The following is a 20,299-nucleotide window of genomic DNA, read 5'->3' as shown; positions in this document are numbered from 1 at the left end:
CACCTTATTACTTAGCTTCTCTAGGATCATGAACTATAGCCTCAATGTCCTTTGTTTATAGCTGGTATCCACTTATGAGTGAGTACATACCATATTCAGGTTTTTTTGGATATGGGTTACCTCACTCAGGATAGTGTTTTATAATTCCATCCATTTGCATACAAAATTCAAAATGTCATTATTTTTACCGCTGAATTATACTCTAATGTGTAAATGTGCCACACAGCAAAAAGCTCATAAATTTATAAATATATTTGTTTTCATTTATTTGTGTGCTGTTGGGAGGAGGCCCACTTGTTGGTTCCTGGCCACCTGGAACCAAAATATCCATACAGAAACATTAATTAAAACACTTCTTGGCCAATTAGCTTTAACTTTTTATTGACTAACTTACATTAATTTAATCCATTTCTATTAATCTGTATATAGCCACATGACCAGTGGATTTCTGTCAAAGTTTCAGCATTTCTAACTCTGGTGGCGGCTCTATCACTTCTCTCTGACTCCAACTTCCTCCTCCCAGGTTATAGGCCAAACCAGTTTTTTATTTATTAACAAATAAAAGCAACACTTAAACAGAAGGACCTCACACATCAGTGTGCATGTACAAACTCACCCCACACACACCCTATTTCATACTTGTGAATGTCAAAGGACAACCTGTAGGAATCTATTCTTTCCTTCCACCTTGTGGATCATGGGGATGATGCTCAGGTCTTTCAGTTTTGATGGCAAGCACCTCTACTTGCTGAACTACCTTTCCAGCCCATTTCTGCCTTTAGTTTTCCTTCATACCACTTTACTTCATTTAAGTGAATTCAAAGAAAGTGAAAACCAATAAAATAGCAGAACATTTTAAATGTCACTGTAAACCTAATTGTTCCTAAGAAGACCTATCACTGTTGAAATCTGAGTGGCCGCGCTGCGTCCCCAGCACCCTGGCCGCCTGCCAGCTTATGCCCCGAAATAACAACACACAAACTGTATTCATTTAAACACTGCTTGGCCCATTTCTATCTAGCCTCTTCTCAGCTAACTCTCGCACCTGGACTAGCCCATTTCTATTAATGTGAAGATTCTATCTTCCTTCCATCCTGGGTCGGAGCTGCCTGGGAGAGTGGAGCCTGGCATCTCTGCTCCAGAGAGCAGAGCTGTCGAGTCTGAGCTCACTTCCTCTTCCTCCCAGCATCCTATTCTGTTTACTCCTCCCACCTATGTTTTAACCTATCAGGGCCAAGGAGTTTCTTTATTGCTTAACCAATGAAATCAACAGATTGATATATGACACTCCCACATCATATCACGAGAATACAAATCTTCTAACTACCTAGATATTTATAAAATGTAGAAGAATTTGAGATAGGGATGATGGAGGAAAACCAGTGAAATAAAGGTCTGGTTTGAAGATGAAGTTAGCATTAACAATTATCAACTTGAGAAGCACTTAGTAACTCTCATCTGCGTTCTTGCCCCCAGTGTTAAATATTTTGGAAGCATGATTCTATGTAAATTCTTAAAGCACATGAGCATGCTAAAGCTGTATGTGCTAAAATTATGTTTTCTCCTTCTAGTGTTAAAACACGGCCAGTGCGGATGCCGCCGGGCTATCAAGCAGATCTTGTTATTCAGTTGGTGTGGGTCGATGGTGAGCCTCCTCAGCAGATTACCAGCCTTGCTGTAAGCTCAGCGTACGGAATGTAAGTGGTTAAACTTTCTTTCTGGTCAGTATTACTGAATTTTAAACAGCTTACAAATGTTTCTTTTAAAATATTAAGACTTAAAAGAGAAATCCCTTAGTTCAATTTTTATTAGATTGACCATTGTATGATATAGTAATAATTAAACTTATGCTATGATTATATTATTTGTTTTCTTTTCCTTGATTTCATATTAGTGGCAATGTTCCTACTTCAGATTTCTCTTTTTGGATTGATTTGGAATTTTTGCCTCTTTTCCCTTACTTTTCACTCTTGGGCACCTTCTTTTGACCAGTCTTGTAGAGATCACTTCTACTTTAATTGATAGTGGATCTGCCTGTAGAGCTTGGCTTCAGGTACATTTGCAAATAGAGCAAGTTTAGGTTTCTCACGACGACTGACTTTCATCCTTCTGGGGTATTTCTGATCTCAGTTGTAAGGTACTTGAATGGTATAATCCATCCACATTACTTGATGTGGAAAGGGCAGGTATTATTTTCTGCCCCAGTTACCTTGAAGATGGGTGAATTCAAGCAGTTTTAAGATACCCTTTTCAGAAGACTGGCCTTCCAAGGCAGGAGCAAGAACTTAAAAGGTTGTGGAGACATGCCACTCAGTTCAAGAACTGAAGAGAACTAGAGAAAATCATTAGAGAAATAATTTCTGTTATTAGAATTCCACTGAGGAGCATATGAGAATGACAGCTAGGGTGATTGCCTTATAGAACTTCAGTCTCTAAAAAAAAAAAATCCCACATCAAATCATCATCAAAGTGAATTCCACAAAATATTAAAGAATAAGTATACTTATTATACAGAATCTTTCTGAGATTTATGAATGATAAAGTAATACTTGTTTCATTTTGTGAGTTAATATAAATTTGAGGACTTGAAAATGTTATTACAAGAATGGAAAATTATGTCTATGACTTGAGCAGTATGAATTAAAAATTCTACTAAAATATAAATAAATCTATCAAGAAAACTTATAAAAATTTTCATAACCAAAGTTCAATTATATTGGGAATAGAGATAGTTTTATCATTTTAAATGAATCAGGGCAATTTATCAAATTAACAGAATAAAGTAGAAAAATCATATGATAATATCAGGGATGCAAAAACAAAAAGCATATGAGAAGCTGCCCATGCCCCAGCAGATAGAGTTGCCCCAGTCACATACTGGAAGTACTAAGTAGACTCGGAGGTTAAAACAGCATGGCCACTTGAAGTTGGGAAGAATTGGAGCAGAGAGTATGAGGGATAGACTTGATCCAAACACACTGTATACATGTACAAAGTTCTCAAACAACAACAACACACACGCAAATACACACACGATGTTCAATACCCATGGTGAGTTTAAAAGAAGCTTCTAGCTAAGAATATGAAGACAATTTTTTCTTACTCTAATATGTTGCAACAAGAACTATACTTTATGGTGACATGATAGACATTTTACCTCTTGAGTTTTAAAAATATAAAAGTTTACTTGGGCTGCCATAATAAAACACCTTAGACTGGGTAATTTATGTATAACCGAAGTATATTCCTCAGTTCTAGAGACTGGGAAGTCTAAGATCAGGGCCTGAGCAGATTCAATGTCTGACAAACGCTCACTCTTTTAGAAATGGCATCTGGCTGCATTCTCATGTAGAAGATACAGCAAACAAGCTTTCTTTCTTCATAAGGACCTAATCTCATATGAGATGGAAGTCCTCAAGACCTAAAGACTCCACATCTCAATACTATCACCTTTGGGTTTTACATTAAACATCCTTGATAATATTCATTACAGCTATTAATTGCCATGTGCCATTTAAGCTTATTGAGAAGCTAGCTCTGAGAAAAATGGTTGATGTGCTCTCCAAATTAATTTCAAGCCTAAACATTTTTTCTCCAAATGCCCCTAGACAAGGGATAGGCTGGCTCAAAATCCTTGTGACATTGGAAAAAAGCAACCAGCAAAGGGTTCTGAAAACACTGTGTCCTTGAGAACAGCTAGGAAGAAAAACCATTTTCAACAGCAGTTTCTGCTAATTATCACTCTAAATGTCTTCAGTGGGTGTGAGAAGCCAGGAGCTCATCCAGAAAGAGGAAGTACAATCTGGAGCTCCAGCTGCCTCAGCTTCCAGAGTTGATGTCTGTCAGAGAAGCCCTAAACTTTATATTATCTTTGTTCTCTCAAGCTGGGTACTCCTGAATGTTCTCTTCTCAATGTTGTGAACTGAATTGATGGTGTTTCCATAATCTGTTGTATGCCTATTTGTTCTTTCACTTCTGCTTGCTATGAAACTAAGAAATTAACTAATTCAAAATTGAAAGTATTTCTAATGTAAGTCAATTTTAGCACATAGAATACATGATTTGGGGGAGCTACAGAAATTCAGACCATAGCTTTTTGCTCCTAATTCCCCAAAATTCATATATTTATCACTTGTAAAATGACCTTTATTCAACAACAGCACCAAAAGTCTTAGCATTTCAGCCTTAGTCTATAAGATTTCAGACTGAAGTTTCATCTAGATGTTATCTGAATAGATAGGTATAAGACTCAAAGTATGGTTCATTGAGAAGTAGACTCTGCTACCTAAATGTTTCACTCACCTACCTAAAGTTATTATTCATGAGTCAAGCTTTTCTCTAGCCATGAACCTATGAAATTAAATGCTTCCAAAATAAAATGGCAATTATTTGTCCCACCATTCCTAAAGTCATAAATATTAAGTGGGGGATCATACTATATTCCAACTAGAAACAAAGTATGACGTGGAAACATTAAATTTGAAGTCTGGTTAATAACTTGACTTCATATTCCACCTTTTAAACACAATGAAGCGTAGTTGGGCCTGAAGTTTTAGAGTAACCTTGTAGTGGAGAATAGTTGGTATTGCATCTCTAATGGGCTGATATCTCATGCCTGAAACTCTCTGATGCTAAGTAGATAGTGGTATACTCTCTAGCAGGGAGATTACACTCCAGGAATCATTGCCCTCATAGGTGCTTTCTTGCTCTTCTTTATCAGCTTTCTGGCTAAAACCCAAAGCTTCTAGGGTGACTTCCTTAGAAATGTTGGTGAAGAGAGCAAACCCACGTTTTTAATTTGTGTGCCACCATGAATTGGATATCATCAAGTTTTGTGACCTGAGTACTCCTCGGGGACAGTTACTATGTCCCACAATGCACCTGAGGCTACTGGAGTCATACGTGAAATTGATACGAACCACTGTTAAAGAATATGAGTAGGAGAAACACACTACACACCAAGATTCCTTAGTCTTTTAATGTCCCTGTTGTGATGAGTTCCATGTTCTAAACATTCACACTCTAGGACTGTGATGATTGTGTTGGCCCATTTATCTCAAAACTGCCTTTAGATCATTCTTCCAATATCTTGTTGTGATATGTCTGCTTACTTTGTGATTATAATTTTAAATGCAGTTTTCACTCTTGCCTTGAAAAACAGAGAAACTATTCTTTTTTAAAAGTTATCCTTAACGTTAACATCTTAAAATGGATTTCAAGATGGTTTAGAATGTATCACCCACATTTTTTTCCATTTTAATTAAAATACAGCAATCACACATACATATGGAATTAGTAATATTTCATTAGCTATATGAAATGTGTAGTAGTCAAATCAAATTGGTGAGCATTTCTATCTTATTTATTTCCATTTGTCAACTTTTGCTTTTGTTTACTATTCCTTTTAGGCTCTAACTAGAAAAAATATTGCTTGAACCAATGTGTTTCCTTTGTATTCCAGTATTTTTAGAGTTTCAGGTTTTACACTTGGGTTTCTCATTTATTTTGAAGTAGTTTGAATACAGGCTGAAATGCAGTAGTTTTTTCAGTACTCTATGTGGATATTAAGTTTCCTCAGTACTACTTATTGAACAGGCTGTCTTTTCTTCACTATAGATTTTTGGTTCCTTTGTTGACTGTTTATGTTGTCTTTCCACCCTGAATACATGTACATTGACTTCTGGGATCCCTCTTTTGTTGGGTGACATGTCACTTTATGTCAGGCTTATTTTGACCACTATGATTCTGTAGGACCTAAGATTCAGTACATCATTCTGTGCTTGTGGAGGCTAGACAAGGGTATCAGATACCCTGAAACTGGAATTGCAGAAGTTACTAGGAATTGACCCTGTATCCTCTGAGAGAGTAGTCAGTGCTCTTAGCTACTGAGCCCTCTCTGATATTAAAATATTACTGCAGCTAAGACAGATATTTTAATGTTAGTTCTTCCATTCTAAGAATCTAACAGGTCTTTCTACTTTTCTACCTCCCCCGCTCTCTCTCTCTCTCTCTCTCTCTCTCTCTCTCTGTGGACACGTGTGTATGTATACGTGTCCAAATGTGTGAGGGCACACCTGCACATGGAGGCCAAGGGTTAACATGCCTTCTTCAATCACTCTTTACTGTATTCGCTGAGACAGTCTTTCACAGATCCCAGAGATAGCCAGTTTAGCTAATAAGATTATCCCATTTGTCCAGTCACTGGGGATCCAGTCACTACCTCCAGAGCTCTTAGGTTATACACCCACTCAGCTTTTACATGGGTGCTGAGGGTCTGAACTGCAGTTCTTATGCTTGCAGAGTCTTCTCTCTGGTCCAGAGAATGATCCATGATAGCTGTGCTTTGCTTTGAATAAGTGAGTTTATTAAGTATGTAGAAAGTAGAAATAAAAGAAAAAAACATGAAATACAAATAGATAGAAGTAACAGATGGATAGCAAAACATCAAATCAGTTTACACCATACAGCAAAGGCTACAAGAGTAGCCTGGTTTGGGAGAGCAAACAAGCGTAGTATCATCAAATCAAGGACCTAGTCACATAAAGCAAAAATCAGCTGGGGAAGTTGAAGCAGTCAGTTCCAAGAGTTCCAGGTTGAGTCCTCTCTCCCTGGACCAACTTCTGGCTTGCTATTCCTGTTTTAAGCATTGTTATACTGTGAGATAATAATAGTAACCTCTATGGCTCTCAAGAGCATAATGTTTTTGTTCTTGAACTATTTGCTTCTCTTCCTCCTTTATAGAGCCAGGGAGGAAGCCTTATCCAGGATAGGGATTTTACAGAATGTTTGACAAAAACATATTTGAGTCTGAGATGAGGGAGGACCTCTATACTCCCCAGAGTCTGCTTTTAACAAACTTAAACAATATATTACCAACTTACCAATATAACTGACTTTATTTATACAGGGCAAGCAGTACATCTACTGAGCCATATCCCCAACCCTCTCCCCCTTTGCAATTTCTTTAATGCAAGTTCTATGGTTTTCATTGTAGAAGCCATTAACTTCCTTTATTGTTTCCTCTTAGATTTTTAAAATAGCTGTTATGAACTTGATTGCTTTCATTATTGGTTTGTAGAATGACAAAATTTGTTATTGATGTATAAGATAACTAATGACTTATTTTTATTAACTTTATATCCTTGAAATTTATTGTATTTGGCACAAATGGGGTGATACTGTTTCTGTTAGGGGTGAATATTGCCCCATTGGTCTTTTCTGGAAACAATTATAATACTCTTAAAGATGTGCCTCGCCAACTTCTAGGTGATTGTAGTTTCTAATCGTCTGCTTTTCTTTAGAATTTGCCACAGGCTATTGTTTAATCACAGATTGTGAAGGTTGTAGATTTTCACCTTACAAACTAGTTAATTAATCTGCACAATTGTAGGAATTTGTGAAGAAAGAACAGAAAGAGAAAATGAACAATTCTCTGGATCAGAAACCAGGGTTTTTATCTACAGCCTAAATAGCAGTATCTTTTGAGCTCTATCCATTAGTTATCTTTCCATTATTATAAGGAAATATCTAAGATAATCAACTTAAGGAAAAAAATCTCACAATTTGGAAGTTTCAGTCAATGCTCTGTTTTGGGCCTATGCCAAAGTGCCACATCTTTGTGGAGAGCATGTCATAGAGCAAATATTCTTATTTGCTAGTGACCAGGAAGTGAAAAAGAGGAAGAACAAGGATTTGATCCTACTCTTTCCTTCAGGAACATACAAACAACCTACGTCCCCCAGGAGGGCCTACCTCTTAAAGTTTCCATTAGCACCCAGAAGTGCAAGCTTAAAATCAAGCCTTTACTATGTGAACCATTCAGGGACTTTCTGGCCCAAGATAGAGTAGTCTACCCCTGGATCAGGAAGGCTTATATCTAGTTTACAATAAAAAATACATTCAGTCCATCACCAAGAAACCCCCCAAAGCTTAACCATTTCTGCAGTTTTCAAAAGTCCCAATCTAAAGTCTCTTCTGAAAAACTTAGTTGTAAACTTTTACAAATAATAAAGTTGTTGCCAGTCCCCTTTTGGGGGTAACTTCTGCCATGGTCCAGTCACAGTGGGTTCATACACTCCAGGGTAGGATTGTGAGGATTATAAATGTTAGGTGGGGGAACAGATGTCAGAAAGAAACACAGGATAATACTGGGAGGGTAACTCAGTGAATACTGAATGCTGAACTACCTCTGCCCTTATTTTTCATGTGTGTTTATACCCCAAGGCAAAAAGGTGGAAGAAGGCAAAGACTGCTTTAACATGATACAAAGAACAACCATAACAGTTACCTGCTCCAATACTTGAGTCATCAAGCCACTAATTCCTGAACAAAGCATTTTTTTGGGACAGTGAACTCACCCTAGACCAAGTACCCTGCAGGCAGCCACTCCCTAAGTCAATCCTCCTATTTCAAAATAAGTAGCCGAAGTTTGCCTGAATTCTCTGAGATTTGGTCAGGATGGAGCAGATCTACCTCTATCGTCCACACCCTAGGTCAGGATATCTTGTTTTGTAGCCATACCTGTTGTCAATAACTTTGAAAGAGCAAAATAAGCTCAAACTCTCTGACCTTCAAACATGATGGAATAAGCTCACATTTTTGAGTTCCCACAATAAGTCACATACTTCCAAGAAACAAGGAACAGGATAAACATTCCCAGTTCAAGGAGATGTAATAAGAACATAGGAAAGGAAGGATTGAGTCAAAGCAAGACTTTTTACCCAGTAAAGAAAACATTAATTTCTATAGCTCTGTATTCAACACTGAGGATACTCAGGAGAGCTTTGGATGGTCTACCTCCTTGATTTAGCAATCCCAAATGGCCAAGTATAGTGGCTTTGGTTGTCATCTAGAGCTACCAACAGAAGACTTCTTGGCATCCTTATTTTCCTTTTGTCTTAATAGATGCTTCAGCTTCACTTTCATGGATTCTTATATCATCCTGTTAGCAGATCATTACAGGGACTCTGACTTGGCCTTACGTTTGCCTTTCTGGGCTTTCCTCTTGATATCTTGGTGGAAGCCTCTAGAACTCTAACTCTTGTACTCTGTTTGGTTGATTCATGATGTGATCATGAATCATGATCATATTGACAATGAAAATAAGATAAACTGTCTCAACCTAATAAATAAAAACAAAACCTGCACGATTCCCCTCCACTTTGGATTAACCATCTTGTCTACCTTGCTTTTGGGGCTGGAGAGATGGCTCAGAGGTTAGGAGCACTTGGTTAACATCATACTTTTCTAAGTAGATATAGTGAGGGAAAATTTACCTGTGGGTGATTGCAAAGATACCAATTAGATGGGGTATAGAAGGTTCTGCTCAAGAAGGATACAATGGTATAGTTTCCAAGTTACCTCTGACTGTTGAATTCTTCCTTGGTGAGGACTCCAGGAGTCTTTAGCTGCCAGTTTCCAGTATCTGCAATAGCTCATCGAGTTCTAGAAGGTTCCTGGTTTTCACTTGTAGTTCTTTTCTCTCATGCATGGGAATTCTTTCTAAGGGGATTCCTCATTTTATGTCTAATGTGCTGGCATATGCACATGATCTAAGTTGTAGATTCACTTTTAGTAGTATGGTTGGCAGTATTTGATATGGAAGTACTCAGAAGTAGGGGAGCCAGGATACTGTGAACAGAGGCACATAGAATTGCTAGAACAACTGGGGCACAGTCATAGTTGATTGGAAAGCAACACTAATGCATGAAGTATGAGCATATACAAACATCTGCCGTATCTGAACCGAGGTCTCAGGAATGTGATGTGGTTATTTGGATATGAAAAAAAGAGACTAAACAGGATTATGGGTTCAGGGATGAGAGGTAAAAGGGGATCATAGCCGGTGCTGGATACAGAACAGCAGCATATGAAGCCCCAGTAGTAGATAAAAGTCAGAACCAAAGACCCAGTGAGATTTAGCCAATTATTTACTTATGAATGCTCAATTGATTCATCATCATCTATTAAAAACGTTACATTTTTCTCTGCATTCCCTTTGCCGTTTTGTCAAATAGTGGCCCACAATAAATGCACACGTTTGTTAGACATGCTATTACCCACATCAGTCTTTAAGTCAGTAATATGCTATCTTGATTTCTATTTAATTTTTTATTTATGCATGTAATTTTAGGTTATTTCTGTAGGAGGGCAGAATTAAGTATTTGCTTCCAGAGTCAGAGATCTGTATCGGGGAATAAATCACAACAGTGCGAGGTAAGGAGGGACCAAATTTATACTTGCTTACTAAACCAACACAGCAAACATTCAGACATGTATGCCCTAGAAACTCTCTACATATAATGTTCAAGAGTAGGATAGGTGGATCTTGAGGTAAATCTATTCCTAGCTTTCTCCAGAACCCCCACACTGATTTCCATAGTGGCTGTACAAGTTTACACATTTTTCCATTTTGACCATCACTATTTGTTGAAGATTCTTTTTCCAGTGTGTATTTGTTGTTGTTGTTTTTTTTTTTTATTCAAACACCAAGTGTTTATAGGTGTGTGTACTGGTCTGGGTCTTCAATTTGATTTCATTGATTGCCAATATCGTGCTGTTTTTATTACTTTAGTTCTACAGTACAGTTTGAGATAGGGGCTGGTAATACTTCCAGCAATTCTTTTATTATTCAGGATTACTTTAGTTATCCTGGGATGTTTTTTGTGCTTCCATATGAAGCTGACAATTGTCCTTCCACGTTCTGTGAAAAATTGTGCTGGAATTTTGATTGGGATGCATTGGATTTGTAGATTGTTTCTGGTAGAATTGCCATTTTTGCTATAATAATCCTACCAATCCATGAACATGGGAGATCTTCACATTTTCTGATATCTTTAATTTCTTTTTTTCAGTGTCTTAAAGTTTTGATTGTAGAAGTCTTTCACTTGCTTGGTTAGAGTTACCCCAAGATTCCTATAGGCTAAGTAATCTTAAAATTATTTATTTTAAATCTCTTAATTTTTCTCTTATTTTTCTAAACTGTTTAGATTGCTCTTAGTCCTTTATATTTCCATATATGTCATACAATCATATTTTCAATTTTTAAACAAATATAAACTAAATCTATCTACTAAGATTTTCTTTGAAATTTTTCTGAATTTGGAGGAATATTTATGATCATTAACAATATTTAACTCACAGTTAGCATGGTTCAAATCTTCATTTATATGGATAATCTTTAATTTATGTTTATAATGATTTAAAACTTGAGTAGTTTTTTTTAACTTCTGTTTCTCACTTTATCATTTAATGTATTTTAGCCTTATGAAATTATATTGGAATATATATATGAGAGAGATACTATATATATAGAAATAACTTTTAATATCTTTTTTCTACTAATTATTTAATGTTTCATTCTCGTGTTCAGTCAGTTTTCCTAATTATTTCCATATCCATTGCCTTTTGTACACTAATTTACTACAACATTTTATATTTTTGATATTATATTGCTAGATTCTTTTCAATGGTGTCAGAATGTTGTTTTGGACAAAAACGTTATTTGTAATTATTGTTCTAAATCTTTTCTAGAGTAGGTGAAGAATTAATTCTATGGTTAATTTATGCCAGTACTGATTTTGACACCTTGAAGTCTCCTCTGTGTGTAATATAATAGTTCATAGTAATATGAACTCTTTTAGCTTTGTGAAATTTGGAAGCCACTCTGCCTTCTTTTTTGTTTTTTCTCCAAGCTTTTGGTAGTTCTTCACATGGATATCCACATTAACATGTAGCTCTGATTTGTAGGAATGGTTTTCAAATCCTTGGTATAGTTACTATGTGTAGCTCTCGCTAATATCCCTTTTTATGTTCTAGCTGCTTTGCAGCCTTCCCTCCCGATACCTGTCTCTTTGATTCAATGAGATCACAGGTCTTTTAAAATTTCTTTCCTTTACCTCAGGAAATGTTTGCTAAGCTAGAATGTTTATGAGGCTGTCATCTTCCTCTCACCCCTTCCTTTGACTACTGCCTAATATGTAAAAATTGTTTAATATATCAAGTCCAGTTTTCTGGCTGTTTAAAGTAGACTAAATCCAATTTCTTCACAGACTGTTTAATCGCTACTTCCTGGTTTTTCCAGTATTACAGTGTAACTTTGTAGTTCCTTCTATTTTAAATCCAACACAAAAAATTATTTATCATTATTATACACTCAAATTGAGCATTGTTTTGAAAGTTTCATTATTGCTTATAATAGAAATAATTAGCTACATTTCAATACCTTAAAGCCTAAAGATTTAAATACATATACTCTTACATTTACTCAAATTAAAATTAATTTTTATTTCTATGAAGAAACCTCAGAGTACTTTAAAACAATTTTCTAATTTTATTCTCATTAAAAAACTTATAAACTAGATTCATTAATTTCTTTCCAAGTTATATAACCTATAAAGCAGACAGGTAAAATTCAACCCTGGATATTCTGAGTCTTACTTATATCAATACTTTTTTCTAGATTTCAAGGTCTGTCTTACTAGAATATGTCGAAATTCATTTGAACTAGGAAACCGTTTTAAGTGGATAAAAGTTTTATTCTGACTTATTATGTTTGTAAGAATGGCAGTGTGGCAGAATGAAAAGAATAAGATTGAAACTATGCATATAGTTTATAAACAAGATTCAATCTAAGTAATGAAACAGTATGAAGCTTTTAAACCACACACAAATCATGGCCATATAGAGTACATGTCTAGTTTAGGAATCAAAAATTACAGAATGTTCATGTTTAGCTAGGCAGCATGTTGTAAATGGGCAGATATAGGACTTAATATGTACTTAATGGTTCAGGTGACCAAAATGCTTAACCAGCCTAGAAAAGCTGCTCTAATTTAACAACTTGTTAGTCAAATCATATTTCTCTTTTAATACATCGGAGACAGTAATGAACAAAATTTGAGAAGAAAATGTTTTTTATAAATTAATCTGTATTTCTTTAAACCTACCTGATATCGAACCCTACTTATATGCCAAATGTAGTGGTGCACACCTTGTCTCCTGGAAGACAAAGGTAGAAAGATTATAGTTCAAGGAGGTCTTGGATACCTAGGATGTCCCTGTTCTAAAAATGAAGGAGGAGGAGAGAAGGAAGAAGAGGAGAGGAAGGAGGAGGAAGAAGAAACCAGAGGACAGATAGGGGAATGGGTTCAAAGGAAAAGATAATTATTAATTTGGAACAAAATAATCACTATCTTATTTGCAAAAACCATTTGACTGTTACCTAAGCAACTGTGTCTATTTAGTGTGTCGATTTCTTGACCTATGACCCTTTGCATAGGAAAAGAATTTTGTCATTCTTTAAAACTATAAAATCAAGATAAAGACCATGTGACTGACCACAGCTTAAATGATAAAACTTGCAATTCAGAATGATTGCAGACCATCTCTGTTGTTTGCAGTAATCCGTCATGGTTATTATATTCAATCTATTCTATGTATAGTGGATTTATTTTCTGACTTTAAATCACTAATCATGGTCTCATGTCCTCAATCTTAGGTTATTTTCCAGTAATCTTCTATTTAACTTAAAGATAAATAATCACACTTATGATACATTTTGGTTGCTTTTCCTCCCCTCAGAGTCGCATTTGGAAACTGCACTGGGTTGGTTGTGGTGGATTTCATACAGAAGACAGTGCTATTAAGTATGGGAACCATTGACCTCTATAGATCAAGTGACCTGTACCAGCGACAGCCCCGGTCTCCTCGAAAAAACAAGCAGTTCATTGCAGGTAGGAGACAAACTAGATGGGTTTTGAACTCCAATTGTTCACTTGTTTTCTTTCAGATTGGCTTCCTTGCATGATGCCATCCAAATGCATGGAAATACTGATTCAACATGTAAATAAACAAACTGGGAAAAAACAGCAATAACCTTTAAACAGGACTGAGCAGTGCTTAACGTTCAGTTTGTTGTTGAAGTTAGGAAGCATCTTAAGTTTCTTAGGTTGGATTTTTAAGAAGTAACAGAAAATAACAACCTATTGATACAAAAATTGGGACTCTTGTTATGAAAAGCTGTTAAAAAATTTTTGGACTTAAACAGTTTAACTTTCTTCTAAAATGTCTCACTTTTTTCTAATACAGTTTAAGGTCATTATCACTTTTCATTTTTTTAAGTAGCTATAATGTGACCATCATCTTTATTTTTACTGATGATGACTAAATTGGACATATGTTTATAAGCATAATAAATACCATTCTCTGATATTTTAAGTGCAGTGAAAGATGGCAATTTTTCATAGCAGGACAAGAAAAGTAGCTTAACTGCAAGAGAAATGAAATATGAGGTTTGATTAAGGCATGATGTCAAACTGTGGCAGCCTGAGTTACCCAGAATTTTACAGGAATTTCAGTATACCCTTATGAGTGGCTTTAACATCCATACATTTTTGTATTTTTATTATCTAGTTAGTTACTTTACCAATAATTAACTGAGTATTGAGACCTTTACTAAAAATGCCCATAAAAAGAGTATTTTATAATATATGGTAGTTGTTGTTTTCCATGTGCAGAAGGGTCCACTTTAACATTAACTGAATTTCCCATTTGAACCAATGGTGTTTGGTTGACATTCTTCTTTGTTAACTTTTCTTTGTAAACTTTATTGCTTGCTGCTTTAGACCCTTTGCAGAGGCACAGCATTTGTCCTGGCTTGCCAGGCTTTGGTTTGGGACCTCAGCTTTCAGTATTATCTTAGTATCCTGGACATTTTAGTTCTGCAGATTCTGCCTCTGTCACCGATAGCTTTTGAAAGACAACCAGAGTAAGAGATATTGCCTCGTGTTTGGAGTAGAGGCAACTGGTTTTGAAAGTTCAGAGTGTTTAAGACAGGAAGCTATAAGGGGCAGGTAATGAGAAGCTGCTGCTCCAAGAATGGAAGTCCCATTGTTCAGAAGAGCTGTAGATCCTCTGCCAGCACGTCAATGATTTGTCTGATATCCTCTTAGGTATAGAAGAGTGAATGTTTTGACTAGGAAAGCGTATGTAGTTCAAACCCGCTGAGTTTCAGCTGTAATGATTACAGATTAGAATTTTGATAGCTTAAATATAGATTAAAAACTGATGAAGTTCTAAACTCAGTGTCTATTTTATTTTATAATATAACTACAGTGAGTGCATACTTTATATTACAGAACAAAAATTAAAGTATCTAAGCTGCCTTTTTAATTGATGAAAGATTAAATATAATAATTTTAACATGAACAAATTATTGTACATAGTCTTACAAATGAAATAATTCCACCATGGTAGACCCATGTAAGAAGAATATGCCACCAGCTTTATAAGATATGTGGTTAAATAAAATGGCTACAGCATTCCCATCATTCATCTATCACCTTTCTAGTTGATTTATTTTTAAAATATCTCCTCTCTAATTTGATTGCCTAATCTTGCTACAATTTCTCCACCTTGGCTGTTCTAGATTCTGGTATGATATCACTTCCTTTCACTTTAGACTATTTTCTCTCTTTCCTCTGCCTGCTGCTGATGCTGATGCTCTGGCATGTTCCAAAGACAACTTTTGCATGCGTGGGCTGTCTAACTTTTATCCTGATTTAACGAAACGGATCCGTACTTCCTATCAGAGTAAGTTCTATAAAGGTTAGGCAAATAACTTTTTATTTTAAGTCATGATGCTTGAGTTAAATCCATTCATGAGTGCTTAGTAATGTGTTTTTTTATAAAAACACATTCAACATGCATGCAATTTTTTGTTATGGAAATGCAATCTGATGTTTTAATTTCTAATTTTCATAATTTTATTTTCGATATTCCTGATCATTATTGTCATGTACCTGCTCTCTCACCCTTTGTTTCAGTGTACATTTCAAATCATGTCCTGTTAGTTCAGTAGTATTGTGTTTTCTCTTAAAGGAGAAAGAGTTGTGGTTTTCTTAGAAATTATAAACCTGACTTACTGTGTCAATGAAAATTCAATGCTTTCATATTTTGTCAGTGCTGTGATTTGACCATTTTGAAACTTTATTCTAACTAGTATGAAAATAATCTTTTATAGTTCTTGGGGATAGCTAAATATTTTTAATTTATGATGTCTTTTGTTAAAATAGAATACCCTCAAACACATTTAAATGGTGATTTTTGATACCAAACCCTGTTAGAGGCATTAACGTCATAACTGAAAGGTGAAAATTAACAATTCCTATGGTAGCAATGACGATGTAAAGATGAGTAAATGAGCAATTCTAAACATTGGTACAGGGAGTGTGAGGGGGTGTGTCACTAAAAATATAAGAATGCTAGTCATCTTGTGATTATAGGTACTGATATGAAAAATGGTTATATCATACTAATATATTTTGTGAAAATCAGGTTGCTTCCCAAAATATACAATATGGCATTATAGTTGTATAAAAATACACATATGCAATAAACACACACACACACTTGACCCTGTATACTCTTGTAACCTGAACAGTTTCAGATACTCTCTTACTAATAAAGCCCATTACAGAAGTTACAACTGTACAGATGTAATGCTCCTGGCAGGAAGCTGGTTGCTGTGAGGCCTCCCAATCTTCCTGAAGTGTCCAGTGTGACTTGCCTTTGCTCATGCTCTTGAACTTTCTACTCCACCAGTCATCTTTTTGGTCATACGCCCACCGTCCCTGCTCAGGTGACTTGTGTCACTTTTGACATCTGTCTTGGCGTCTACTACTCATAAAGCAGGAAGAGATATTACAATATTTTTGACATTCTGAAATTCTGTGAAATTCAATTTCCACAACAAGCTTTTATTGGAGCATAGTTATCCTTCACTGATATGTCTTCAAAGGCTGATTTTACATTTCAGAGGCAGAAATGAGTAATCAAAAAGTCGCATGGCCCACAAGCAGTCTCTTGAGTACATTTTTTGAAGTTTGCTAATCCATACTCTGTACCATTTTCCACACCTATCCTGTACAACCACATAGAGTTTGCAACTTGAATGGTTTCCATTTTAGCCTCCTAAAATATTCGAGAACATGAGATTCAGGTTTTCCCAGTTTCTCTTGGATTTGCTCCCTGGTGTTTTCTATAATAAACATGTGATGCTGTTAAAGTTAAGAAAGTCCAGAGGACAAATGTTGGCTCTGAACTTGTCAGACTTCCATTAGAAAAGTATTAGGAACCTTTGAAAATTGCTGAATATTTTTATATTCCCCCCATAAAAATAAGGTCTAAGCTTATATTCCAAGTCTTCTAAAATGTAATTTCCTTTTTCCTGTGTATAAAAACATGCTCCTTAACCAAACTCTATTTTCCTACCATTGTGATTTACTCATATCCCTCTTTATAAATGCCCTGATTAAGTTTCATTTCCTATAATAAACCATTTGTACTGCTGTCTAAGCCATATTGTACTAATCTCCTTAATTAAGTGCCTATGATATATATGCGTGTACACAATGTCTGTGTTGCTTCAATTCATTTATATAATGATGTATTTTATACTTGTATGTTACATCACAAGATTCTGAAAACCACATTAGTTAAACTTTTGAAATTTAAAATCAACAGATGAAAATTCAAATTTGAAAAAAATTAAATTCTTTATGACCTCTACATCCAGTACAAGCTCTGAGCTTAGAAATGAATGATTATGGAGTGAGAGAGAGCGTGGCAGAAAGCTATCTCATTGCATGAACAGTCAGGGAACTTCTCGTGTTAGATAAATAGGAGAATTAAGACTTGTTAATACTGGATTGATTGGAATTTTGAAATGATTCAGATTTTTTTCTAACCAGAGATGCACATAAACAAAAGAGAAGTAAAACTTGGTCCTTACAATACAGGACCTAAGTAGGAATTCCAGTCTCTACCACTGGTCTCTGTGGCAGCTCGTATAGCTCTCAGACTTGGAATCAGATGTCTCAATGATAAATATTTTCTGTCATGAATGGTGTTGATTTAATGGTTCAAAACTATTTATTAGAAATAAAATGTATAAAAATGTGGCTTAATGGTTCAAAACTATTTATTAGAAATAAAATGTATAAAAATGTGGCTTGAATTTTTAGTTGATATAATCTGATTGTATTTATATAGTCCTATATTACTAAAAGAGAGATAGTAAATGAAGTATTTCTCTTCACCTTTAGAAATGGATGTCTGTGTTGTCCCTATCTGGGAAGGGACAACATGGACAGTTTATCCAGTTCTGATTGGACTAGTCCAGTGGTTCTCAACTGCTAATGCTGTGACTCTTTAATACAGTTCTTCATATTGTGATGATCCCCAACCATACAATTATTTTTGTTGCTACTACCTAACTATAAGTTTTCCACTGTTATAGTTCATAATGTAATTATCTGTGTTTTCTGATGATCTTAGGCAACTATTATGCTAGTCAGTTTAGTTTTAATTGCCATTATAACTCTTTGAAGGAAATATGGGTTAGTTGATACATTCCTCTGTCGATGAGAAAATTAACATTGGAAGAGATGAATTTCATTTTTTCAAATCCTAAAGGACAGTCAGGCAAACTCACCTCAATGAGGCACTAAAAAGATCTTTGTGCTTTCCACCATGTTATCCTGTACCTCCTCTTGCCTCTTAAAGTTTTGGTCACATTGAGAAGCAAATCCATCATTCTATAATCAAAAGCTTTTTCTTTCCTTCATATTACCTATTATCAATAAAATAACATTCGAAATTGAAACAATTTGAATTTATTTTTTTATTTTTTAATTAATTTATTTATTAAAGATTTCTGTCTCTTCCCCACCGCCGCCTCCCCTTTCCCTCCCCCTCCCCCATTTTATTTTTTATATCTTTGAAATTTATAATTATGTAAAATACTCCATAAATGTCTCTTAAATATCTAAAAAAATTATTTTTTATTCTGTCATATCAATTTTGGTCTTGAAATAATGTCATATTCACATGTGAACATTACAATTTTAATTTTGATGAAATATCTTAGTTTTAATCTTTTTTTGGTCCATTTTCCTTAGGGTATGAGATATTGCCTTTTATAAGCCTTTAAATCCATGCCTGCAAATTTCCTGTATCATAAAATAATACAATCTTATAACTTAAATAAAATCCATATATTTAATAAATTACTGTTTGTGGAAAGTAGCATCATGCTTTGGAACAAGCTGTAGACACATATTCAAACTTAGATCAAGTTCTACTTTTTTCAACTTATTGACTAATTATTGTAATCTTAAAGGAGATACTTAAATCATTGAGATTTATTCTCACCTATAAAATAGCATAAAAGTCATCATCTCTACTCCCATTTAAAGAGTTGATCTTGTAAAAGAACTCTATAACTATTAGACATATTAGATACGTTTATCAGACATATCAGATATGTTTTATGATTAACGTGTGATACAATCGAAAAGCAGATGGTTAAGTAACTTCCACCATCATGATCATTGTATGGAAGTCATTGAGTTGAAACTCCATCTGCGTGTTAGTGCCTTGAGCTTTGTTTCTGAGAATGTCAGAAACGTTGCCAGGTTAAAATTGATTGTATGCCATGTAAGTCAAAGAAAGTTTGAAGATACATTTAAGGTAAAGTGTGGCTAGAAACATTTGCTTGTGCATCAACATATAATTATACAAAAAGGGATACTTTGAGTTTCCAGTTTTTCAATGTTCACCAAATGAGATTTTTCTGATTAGGGAATGGCAGGATATCCTCAAATTGTAAGTAAGAGAAAACAAGAAAATGAAACAAGAGGCTAACTATAAAGAAAAGGAGATGGTAAGTGTAAGGGAACTAGTTAAAAAAAAAAGGCAAAAATAGACACCTGAATGCAGAAAGTCCAGAATGGAAGAAAAGTAAATGGAAAAGGGATAAGGAAAGAAGGAGTGTCTCAGACCATAAAAAAAAAAAAAAACTATTAGCATAAATTGTGGTTAACAAAAGATCCACTCATTCAATTTTTTCTTTGTTATTTATTCTTCTTGTATGCAATAATACATCCCAATTACAACCTCCCCTTCCTCCATTCCTCCCAGTCCCCCTCCCTCTCCAGTCCAAAGAGCAGTCAGGGTTCCCTGCCCTATGGAAGTCCAAGGTCCTCCCCCTCCCAGACCTGTGACCTTGAATTTTGACCCTACCATTTGTATGTTTAGAAACACACTCACAATTGTGTCACAGTGGCAATAGTACAGTAACATACTGTTAAAAGTGTGCAGACAAGGAGGAATATTTTAAAGGCTATTCCACCCAGGTTTGTATAAGTGCAATGTGTGACGTGTGTACAATATCAGGATCATCTAGGGATATGTCTCTCAGAACATGCTCTGCCTATAAATGACAAATAACTATAATTGT

At 35.2% G+C, this 20,299-nt stretch overlaps 1 protein-coding gene across 1 annotated transcript in view; it reads left to right on the top strand.

Moving 5' to 3' along the window:
* Stxbp5l (syntaxin binding protein 5L) overlaps positions 1-20,299 on the top strand; it is a 208,717-nt gene that overhangs the window by 130,600 nt on the left and 57,818 nt on the right. Inside the window, exons 18-19 of the mRNA XM_050148905.1 lie at positions 1,572-1,697; positions 13,582-13,733. Coding sequence (XP_050004862.1) covers positions 1,572-1,697; positions 13,582-13,733 — 278 coding nt within the window. The remainder of the gene's footprint in view (positions 1-1,571; positions 1,698-13,581; positions 13,734-20,299) is intronic.

Source organism: Alexandromys fortis, unplaced genomic scaffold, assembly GCF_014885135.2.
Source record: "Alexandromys fortis isolate MF-2015 unplaced genomic scaffold, M_Fortis_MF-2015_v1.1 scaffold_4, whole genome shotgun sequence".
Taxonomy (NCBI): domain Eukaryota; kingdom Metazoa; phylum Chordata; class Mammalia; order Rodentia; family Cricetidae; genus Alexandromys; species Alexandromys fortis.
The sequence above is the reverse complement of the archived record's forward strand: the minus strand, read 5'-3'. Positions and strand labels throughout refer to the sequence as shown.